The sequence below is a fragment of the Syngnathus scovelli genome, chromosome 3, assembly GCF_024217435.2.
Source record: "Syngnathus scovelli strain Florida chromosome 3, RoL_Ssco_1.2, whole genome shotgun sequence".
NCBI lineage: Eukaryota > Metazoa > Chordata > Actinopteri > Syngnathiformes > Syngnathidae > Syngnathus > Syngnathus scovelli.
The window spans coordinates 8,528,722-8,539,053 of record NC_090849.1 but is presented as its reverse complement, the minus strand read 5'-3'; the positions used below and the strand labels follow the sequence as shown (position 1 = coordinate 8,539,053).

Here is a 10,332-nt window from a genome sequence, read left to right as displayed (position 1 = left end):
GGCTTCTTCTGGTGAATGTTTGGTCACTATCTTACTTTGGCCAATGTAAGCAGGCTATAGGAGGCCAAAAGTGAAAATAAGGTCTTCAACCTATCATCTAATGAACTCCACAGTACACAACAATGCTAGTAAACCTGTTTTAGAGATGCCACAGATTATGACTTTTTAACCCGAACAAAATATATTTATAACCAAAACAAAATGGAAAAAGTTTATGTTGGAAGAGGGAAAGAAAGAGCTTGGAACATTTCCAAAATGCCAGTCTACAGCGAATGAATGATTGTTATTGTTCATTTTATACCTGCAGAAAATGAGAGTGGATGGGGGCGGGGGGGACTCGGATTTCACCTGCCTTCCTAAATCCGTCCCCTCATTGAATTGTCTATTGTAAGAAGCTGGCAAAAATAGAAAGACTGCAAGGCTGGCGTTGTCATAGCTCTATCTTAGCTAAGTGACTTGTACGCTTATGTTTTACGAGTGAGGACAATGGTAAGAATAAATCTCCATAGAACTGTGAATTTAGAGAGTTGTGTAGTTGTTTAGTGGAGAGGGTGCCACACCTCAATTGGCCAAACTCTTTTCTTTTCAATCACATTCACGATTTAGCATTGATGTTTGTTTTGCCCAAAAGTCAGGTAGCAATCTCACAGATGACACAATTGCTTCTACAGAGGGGTTAGTTCCACGAGGTCACGTTCATACTCAGAAGCAAATTGACCCACAAAGCTGTAAAGTTCCCATCGAAGAAAATCATAGGTATGTTATAAAACCCAAGACTTAATCAAGAGGCTCAATTTGTATTTTATGTCCTGGCTCTCAAGTACAACATAGTGAATCACTAAACTAAGAACAGGACTTTTTTTTATTGCAATCAACAAAAGGACAAAGAAAATCATATGTAGGAGCTGTGTTGCCATGTGACTGATCTCAGGTCTGAGAGTGGGGCTAGCTTTAATCAATATTGGGATGGGCACCAGTTGTTTGACCATTGAAGCGGATATTTACAATATTTATACTTCATTACTGCCGTGGCACAACAAGTAACACCTTGAATCTCTGTTAACTTTTCTTTTGGCTCAGATTGATGTAAAATTTTCCTGACAATCCCTCAAATGTCGCTTTAGTATTTTGTCCCTTTTATTTGATGGTTGCTGCTATTGTTGGGGTGTAGTTACTGAGAAAATGTAATTAACCTCACAGGGTGAATAAATTATCTTTTTGTCAAGTCAACAATGTATCAATTCAACCTTGTGCCGGATACACACTTTGGGGTCTATTTTGGTAGACTGGCACCATTGTGCTCGGTGTGAAAATGTGCGTAACGTCATTTACATTATTATTCATGCATCATCATTTCTGTGCGGGATCATTGGTCTAGTTCAGTGTGTTTGTGAATTTGGAAGATGCGCCGCACCAATATATATAGTCATCATAGTTGTCCCTCAGTTCCCGTCTGTCCTCGTTCTTTAAAAGGGCTTCTCTTTAAGACACTGCAGTGACACAAAAAGATGTTTCTCTTTCAGAGACTAAAGTGGCATAATTATTTCTGAATATCAGTTACGTATTGCATGTTTTGTATTGCTAAAAGGAGTGCACAACCACATATAGAAAGTTGCATTACAAACGTTTCATTTTTGCAATAATTTTTGTCAAAATGACAATGAGAAGTACATTCCACAGTTATGTACGGATGTTTAAAAACTTTGAGGCATGTTTCCACCTAGTTCAGATGTTCAGTGTAATTTCTATGCGTAGTAGTGCTGCAGTTCTATCAACTTCTTCTCTAAACAACTGATCAAGATTGGGTCAACGTCAGGGTCAAATTTGTTAGCAAACCAATGACCATCATTGAGGAGCCAACGAAGTTCTGCAGCTCCATAGATGCAAACACTTCTCACATGTACACCTGAGCAGGGTGGATATAAATGCCCTTCTAAATAGTTCCATTTAACAAGTCGTGTCTTACTCTTTAAGTCTGTGACATCTGGCGCTGACCTGGGAATGTGACCTGGTACTCCTGGCATCCTGACAAGGGTGGCCCAAAAGTGTTCATCCGGTGAATAAGTGTCTGCTGACCATGCCAAAAAGTCTTTCACCACTTTGTTGTTGCTTATGTAATTCACAAACTCCCGCGACAGGACAAAATATGCACTCCCAATGAACACCATGATTCCATGTGGAGGAATATCTTTGGCTATAGCGGTTTTCACAGGAATAGTTTGGTACTCATGCAGCACATTCTTTAGCTCATGATGAAAGCTGAAGCGTTGTTTCTTCAGCTTACTGGGGCGACTGGACTCAAGCATGTTGTTGCCATTCAGGTGCTTCAGCTCTCTTACTAGTTCATTGTTGGACTTGAGTGGAAAGTCTTGGCCACAGAGATTGATCACATATTTCCACTTGACCTCTGACCTCAGTAGGTCAGAAAGGCAGTTGAGATCGGCGTTAAGTCTGCTAACATGGGCGTATTTAACAGATTCTAGTTTTGAGACAATGAACACACTTGGGACACAACGAGCGAGGTTCTCCATGGCCTTAATGAATGTTGGAGAAGACTTTTGGTCATAGTGAATGCAGTAGATGTTTTGAGGTGCATAGATGGCATGAAGAATACGCTCCACCATGGGTGCATTTTTATGCACCACCAGGGAATAAGCCAGCGGAAAGTTGTGCTCTACTGCTGAAATTGCAACACCATTATAATGTCTTGTTTTTAAAAAAGTTGGACAGTCCGAGGTCAGACTTAAGGTGGTTTCATCATCCACTGCAACAAGAACTTTTTGTTTTAACTCAAGAGCTTTGCCTATTTCCACTGGGTCAAGTTCGTAGATAGCAGTGCAGTTGACATCATACGTGTGGCTGTGAATTCCAGATAGCTTGCCAGTGATTCCATGGGGGTCAATATAGGTGCTCTCCCACACTGTCACTTTGAGGTAGACCAGCTTCAGCAAACACACTGCCCCCAGAGACACAAGAAACAGGAAGTACCCGTGTCTCACTCTAAATATGGAGCAGCCACATCTTACTTTCATTCTAGAAAAGGTTAAAAAAAGACAAAGATAAACATTTGATCTAATCACGTGCCTACATAGGTCAATGACATACAATCCACCACAAGCTAATATCTTAGCGTGTATATATATGTGTGTATGTGTGTGTGTGTGTATGTGTGTGTGTTTGTGTGTTTGTAAAATCAGTTGTTCTCGACCTTTTTTCTGTGATGGACTGATTCATGGTCTGACTGATATTTAGATAAATGGCGAACATCTGTTAGATTCCTGCGGTGGCTGGTGATAACATGCAATTGGGGGAACGTGTTCGGCTACAGAACTTGTATGTGTTTTTTCTAATATATTTGTGTAGCCAAGTACCAAGTGATAGTGGGGTCGTGGACCAGTGGTCGCAGACCACTGCACGAAGGGGCCTGAGCCACATTCGAGCTTTTTGCCTAGCAGCACCCCTGGCAAGTATACTGTAGATAACCTGGGAAGGGAAACTTCACACAAGGCTGTTAAGACACATGACTTCGTGTTTCTTTATTTGAAACAACAATATTGATCCTAACTTTATGATCACTCATGGCGGAGGGTACAGTAAACAATGTCAGATAAAACGCGGTGAAAACAGACTATGGCTAAATCTTGCATTCTCGTGAATTAGATTGACGTGACAAACTCGACATTTAGACATACCATCAAATGCACTGGTTTTGGGTAGTTGGCAAACAATTTTTGTTGTCCAAAAGAACTCTCAATAGTATGCAAACAAATTTATCGCCATAAATCTGCCTGGCTCACACTTGGTGTTGTTTCTAGTTGTGCATTAAATCATTGCCACTTGAGGTGTTAAATTATCATGATTCACGCCATTACAAAGTCAGTCACTCAATGGTCAGCTTAACCAATATGATATGTAGGTAACACAGTACTTTTACTGAACACCAGTCTTACTCGGATACTTTTTTACAGATCTCCTAATGATTTCATAGGCAACATTAAAAAAACACGCAATGTTAGCTACGGTGCGTAATGACCATATCAAACAAATATGTACATGTACTGTATCGATGCACCCCAAAGAACAAACAAACATACATGTGTGTCCGTGTGTGTGTGTGCTTGCGTGTGTGTACATGTGTAATGCATATAGTACGTATATAGCCGACATATTATTAACATATTATGTAAATAAACAAAAAGAGTAGACTAACCTTGCTTTGTCCTGGAGACTGTGATCCAAACTTTTTCTGTACAACCCTTAATGACACATCAAAATTATGAAATTAAATTTGAAAGATCCACCTCTTAATTACGGAAGCGTGAAGCTAACAAGGGGGAGTAAAAACTTTGACTGGCAAATACGTTAGAACGTTCAAACATACTTGTCAGTTAAAAAGTTTTTACTTCACATTGGAAGTTCCACGCTTTAGTACTTAATGAAACTCAAATGAATTAACATAACAAACCCATATTAGTTATGCGCTTTCTAGGCTGTGACTGATTTAATAGCCTTGAATCTAAGTAGAACTGGAGAAGTGAATCATTCTATTTATATGTCTATGTTACTCACCAACGGACGCTGAAGTTGCTTGTTTACTTTCAAATTTAGCTCGTAACAGACGTGAGAGACGTCATACATGCTGGTCACGTCATGACATTTTTGATCAACTGGTGGAAGAAGACTGAGAATGCCTCCTCTTTCATCTATAACAGCTTCAAACAACAAAGCGTACAGCATGTAAGAATGGAGAAAAAAAATATTGGCTTGTTATGTTTGTAGTATTGTTGATGTTGAGTCTCAGATAATCTGTAAAGTGCTTTGTTAGCTGCAGCTGCAATTGTGCAAATGCTATAAAATAAAGTTGAGTTGATTACTTTTAAATGGATGAATGTATGACATGATAAGTCTCAGAGCACATTTGTAAAATACCAAACAAAGTGAGTTTTGTACTGTTACCTTGATAGATGTCTGTTGGTGTGACAGCACATCGGGAGGCGAACCAGCAGGAAAAGTCGCCCATGTGTGAAGAAAGTTTAGACTGAACAGGGTGAGTGTGTGTCCTGTCTGCTATGTCTGCAGCTCCATCGTTGACTGGAGGGTGTTTCGAGCAGAGTGACAGAGGGGGGAAGAGGGGAAGGGAAGTGGTGGGGGTAGATGGGGAGGGAGTCTCGGGAACAGTCCGCCCACTGACTCTCACAACCACAGAACTGTGTCCAACGCTATTACTACACATTCACCATGCTCTTTCTATCTTAGCTGGTGATCAATCTGCTTGACGTAGGCCCCTCCACTCGGGAAACTAGTTTCAGTCGTACAGTATGTGTTGTTTAATACATTGAATTTCTTTTTCATTTTTCCTGCAATCATTTTAAAATTTTTAAAGATGATTTCAAGGGCCAATCCAGATGCAAATGCATACAGGTATCGAATGATTAACCCTGCTAAAGTAAAGCCTGGTTTACATGGCAGGATTATCAGCCTGATTTTAGCCCCGAATCTCCCCTCCTGACAATTGTAGTCTGTCCCCGATTCTAGTAATGCTCCATAATCTTAGTCGATAATCATGCCGTGTGTGGTGTCTTCAGGCTGATCTCGGCCAATTGGAAGGGCGTCCGACCTCAAATCGGGGATATTATACATGTTGGATTTTTTTTGTACCTACTTCACATTGTTTGTAGTGACCCCCGAGGACAAACGGGCACGTGGCTAGTTAATAACAATAATAATAATGCATTGGATTTGTATTGTGCTTTTCTATAGCATACTCATTGCACTGACAGTAGATGTATTATTCATACACTCACCATTCACACTCTGATAAGCTACGTATGTCGCCACAGCTGCCCTGACAGGAGCTTGGTAGCCAGTGCCTGCCTAAGGCCTCTCCGACCACCATCAAACATTCGAGTGAGTGGCACTGGAAACAAAGTGGGTCGAGTGTCTTGCCCAAACACACAATGACCCTTGACTCGAACAGCGCACCCTCTAGTTAGTGGACGAAAGCTCCACCCCAGCCGGTTGACAGTAATGTACAGCCAATCAGAAAGTGAAGTGACGAGGTGACAAGGTGGCACGGAAGTGCGGTGGGGAATCCAAAATCAACAGTAATGCTGCAACAGAAAGTCTGTGCTCGTCCTGTTACCACTCCTTTGACCAAGACCTTTTTTTTTTAATGACCCTTTTATTATAATTTAATTTAATATAATTTAATTTTATATAACTATTTTATAATAGTTGAAAAAAAGATGGCGGCGCGTGCACACGCAGCGGCCACTCTCTGTCCCGTTCGGTGTTGTGTGAGTGTTTACTGAGTGTTTGTCCGGCAGTTTTGTGTGTGTTCGTCTCGTGTGATACGTCGTGCTACTAGTGCGGCGGGCATGTTCTGCTCAACATCGGCGGAAGTGGATTTTATGGCGTTCTGGACTTTGGTGCAGAGAGATTAAGGGCGCTCGGACTTGCTTCGTCATGGAGCGACGCCGGACTGGCCTGCTCTTCCTCCCCCGGTTGGACTGTGTCGTGAGCTCGGACTGCTCTGTCCTGGAGCATTGTTGGGATGCGTCGGCAGTGGGTCTGCGAAGCAGCAGAAGAGGGGCCAGCACGGAGACGTCGGGCCAGGCTTGCGGCCAACCCAGCTCGCCCAGCGTTCCATTCTCCTGGCGTACGTTCGTTCGCGACAAGATGGGTTGCGTTCGTCTGATAGGATCCACGAACCGGACAGTGCGTGCCTGCTGTGTGCTCGTGTTCACAGTGGCCTGGTTGACTGTCATCTTACCGGACTCTGCTGTGCATCGGGAGCGGCTAGCGTGCTATCACGCTTATTGTTCATTGATGTTGACTTCTTGTGTTATTTTTCCTGTGTTGTTTACTTGTATGTGCGTTGTGAACTCTGTCTTGTCACCCTGGGATAGTGAGAAACGTAATTTCGATCTCTTTGTGTGTCTTGACATGCGGAGGAATTGACAATAAAGGAGACTTTGACTTTGACTTTGACTTTGACTTTCTCCAAGAAACAAATGAAAAACTGCTGCTGCTATGTTTGCCATGTTTGTTTACTCTGAAGTCACAGCTCAGTGGCCTAGTAGTAGAGTGTCCGCCCTGAGACTGGAAGGTTGTGGGTTCAAACCCCGGCCGGGGTCATACCAAAGACTATAAAAATGGGACCCATTGCCTCCCTGCTTGGCACTCAGCATTAAGGGTTGGAATTGGGGGGTTAGATCACCAAATGATTCCCGAGCGCGGCACCGCTGCTGCTCACTGCTCCCCTCTCCCCCAGGGGATGGATTAAAATCAAATGGGGATGGGTTAAATGCAGAGGACAAATTTCACCACACCCAGATGTGTGTGTGACGATGATCATTGGGACTTTGACTTTAATCTCCGAAGATTTTGAGGGAGTTTTTGCAGGATTTTCCGTCCCAAGTGATAACATTCCTGAATCTTTTATGATGTGTGGCTCTTGCACCACACACGGTACGTTCAAAACTGTTCTGGTTTTTTTTTGTCATCCCGTGTGGGGTCTCTCATAGTTTGGAAGTCAGCCACACTTTTAAAATCTGCCCCAGGCTTATGCCTTTCATTGTTGCACACGTCTATGGTTAACACAAATGATCCAAGTGACCATCAAAGGTAATACTGTTTAGGCAAGACTACAAAGCATTAGGTATACCTGTGTAGGACAACAAATGAAAAAGCTATATCCAAATTCAGTTATGTTTAAGTTTTTATTCAAGTGGAAAATATTTAGGAATAAAACTAATCACAACATACATGAAAGATTAAACAGACAAAATGACAAACCTAACGCGCAACATACATGAAAGATTAAACAGACAAAATGACAAACCTAAAGCAGAGCCATAAATTTATCCCAAGACTGTCACGTGCTGGTGCCACCGGCGACAGGACCACGCTCCCCTGTCAGTGGAATCGCCGTCACCTGCCACGGGCTCATGGACAGCTGCACTTGGTCGTCCTGCTCCATGCTACACCAGACCGTGACAGAATGATCCGACCACTACAACGACCAGCGCTTGGACCCCCCTCCACCACCAGCTTCCACTGCGACGCCCGATCCACGTCTGAGCAGGTTCCATCGCCGTGGGCTCCACAGCTGCCGTCGAACTTGCTCCCGCGACTCCGAACCCGCGGCCGCCATCGGAGTGCTTCTGGCGCGAGCGGCTTTGCGGCCACGATCGGACTCTGGTGCCGTGACGCCGGACCCACGGCCGCCGTTGGAGTGCCTCCCGGCGTCATCAGACTCACGGCCGCCATCGGGCTCCACCCCAGCGCCGCAGGACCCGCGAACGTCACCAGACATCCAAGCCAGCTGCGTCGGACCCGCGATCGTCCCTGGCTCCACTCCCACTGCTGCGGCGCGTGATGGGTCTTGCCGCCGCGCAGAGCCCCGCCTTCCGAATACCGCCGATCACGGTACGGACTTTGTGAGTGGCCGCCGATCGCGGTACAGACTTCCAAGTCGCCGCCCGAGTGCGGTTCGGTTCCCCAAGTCGCCGCCCGAGTGCGGTGCGGTTCTGTTCCCCGAAGTCACCGCCAGAGTGCGGCTCTGTCCCCTAGGTCACCGCCAGAGTGCGGCTCTGTCCCCTAGGGCGCCGCCGGAGTGCGGCTCTGTCCCCTAGGGCGCCGGCGGAGTGCGGTTCTGTCCCCTAGGTCGCCGCCCGAGCGCGGTTCTGTTCCCCGAAGTCGCCGCCCGAGTGCTGTTCTGTCCCCTAGGTCGCCGCCGGAGTGCGGTTCTGTCCCCTAGGTCGCCACCCGAGCGCGGTTCTGTTTCCCCAAGTCGCCGCCCGTGTGCGGTTGTGTTCCCCAAGTCGCTGCCCGAGCGCGGTTCTGTTCCCCGAAGTTGCCGCCGATTGCGGTTCTGTTTCCCCGAGTCGCCGCAGAGTGCGGTTGTGTTTCCGCGGAGTGCGGTTCTGTCCCCCAAGTCACCGCCAGAGTGCGGATCTGTCTCCGCAGTCGCCGCCCGAGTGCGGTTCTGTCCCCGAAGTCACCGCCCGAGTGCGTATCTGTCCCCGCAGTCGCCGCCCGAGTGCGAATCTGTCCCCGCAGTCGCCGCCCGAGTGCGGTTCTGTCCCCGAAGTCGCCGCCGGAGTACGGTTCTGTCCCCGAAGTCGCCGCCGGAGTGCGGTTCTGTCCCCTAGGTCACCGCCCGAGCGGGGTTCTGTTCCCCGAAGTCGCCGCCCGAGAGCGGTTCGGTTCCCCAAGTCGCCGCCCGAGTGCGGTTCGGTTCCCCAAGTCGCCGCCCGAGTGCGGTTCGGTTCCCCAAGTCGCCGCCCGAGTGCGGTGTGGTTCGCTTCCCCAAGTCGCCGCCCGAGTGCGGTGCGGTTCGGTTCCCCAAGTCGCCGCCCGAGTGCGGTGCGGTTCACTTCCCCAAGTCGCCGCCCGAGTGCGGTGCGGTTCGGTTCCCCAAGTCGCCGCCCGAGTGCGGTGCGGTTTGGTTCCCCTAGTTTTTTTTTTGGGACGTCGGGAGACGTCCCTTGTGGGGGGGGGGTTCTGTCACGTCTCGTCCCCAACTGCTCCACTATGTGTCTGTTGTCTTGGTTTCTGTCTGTGTGCTCGCCCCTCCCCTCCTGTGTGCCCATGATCAGTGTGATTGTTCCCACCTGCCTCTCGTTACCTGTCGTGTATAAAAGTCCTGTCTGCCCCTCAGTCCCTGTCGGATCATTGGTATTGGTTGCTGCTGGTTTTGGTTTTGGTTTTGGTTGCTGTCGTTCGGTGTTGTAGTCCTGTCTTGATGCCGTCATGTCCTGCTGTCTTCTTGTTTCACGTCCCGGTCAGTCAGTCAAGTTATTGTTTAAGTCATGTCAGTTTACCGAGTCTGTATTTTGAGTTGCTTCAATAAACCCTGGTCCAAGCTGCACTTGGTCGCCCTGCTCCATGCTCCACCCGACCGTGACACATTGAACCAGTCCGGCCCTCGGCTTGTAGCAAATTTGTTTTTTTGGCCCTTGGTGTGTTTGACTTTGACATCCCTGGCTTACAGCTTAAGAAAACTCAAAAATCCTATCTCAAAAAATAAGAATATTTCCTCAGACCAAGTAAAAAAATATATATTTAAAACAGCAAAACGAAATCAAATGTTTGAAAATGTCCATTAATGCACTCAGTACTTGGTTGGGAATCCTTTTGCACGGATTACTGCAACCAATGTGGCGTGGCATGGAGGCAATCAGCCTGTGGCATTGCTGAGGTGTTATGGATGCCCAGGATGCTTCAATAGCGGTCTTTAGCTTATTTGCATTGTTGGGTCTGGTGTCTTTCAGCTTCTTCTTCACACTACCCCACAAACTCTCTAATGGGATTCAGGTCAGGGGAATT

General features: G+C 46.5%; 1 protein-coding gene across 5 annotated transcripts; it reads right to left on the bottom strand.

Moving 5' to 3' along the window:
• Positions 1–794: 794 nt before the first annotated feature.
• Positions 795–7,396, bottom strand: LOC125965717 (beta-1,3-galactosyl-O-glycosyl-glycoprotein beta-1,6-N-acetylglucosaminyltransferase 4). 5 transcript variants are annotated; one of them, XM_049716468.2, is made up of 5 exons: positions 4,957–7,392; positions 4,570–4,712; positions 4,211–4,256; positions 3,372–3,508; positions 1,613–3,033 (listed from the first exon to the last, which is right to left on the bottom strand). In XM_049716468.2, the coding sequence occupies exon 5, from the start codon at positions 3,030–3,032 to the stop codon at positions 1,746–1,748; it is 1,287 nt and encodes a 428-aa protein (XP_049572425.1). In that variant the 5' UTR covers position 3,033; positions 3,372–3,508; positions 4,211–4,256; positions 4,570–4,712; positions 4,957–7,392; the 3' UTR covers positions 1,613–1,745. The 5 variants fall into 5 exon arrangements, with proteins under 5 accessions (XP_049572430.1, XP_049572425.1, XP_049572423.1 ...); XM_049716473.2 differs by adding an exon at positions 795–1,490 and having other exon boundaries at positions 1,967–4,256; positions 4,957–7,396; XM_049716466.2 differs by having other exon boundaries at positions 1,613–3,508; positions 4,957–7,393.
• Between the last annotated feature and the right edge of the window lie 2,936 nt (positions 7,397–10,332).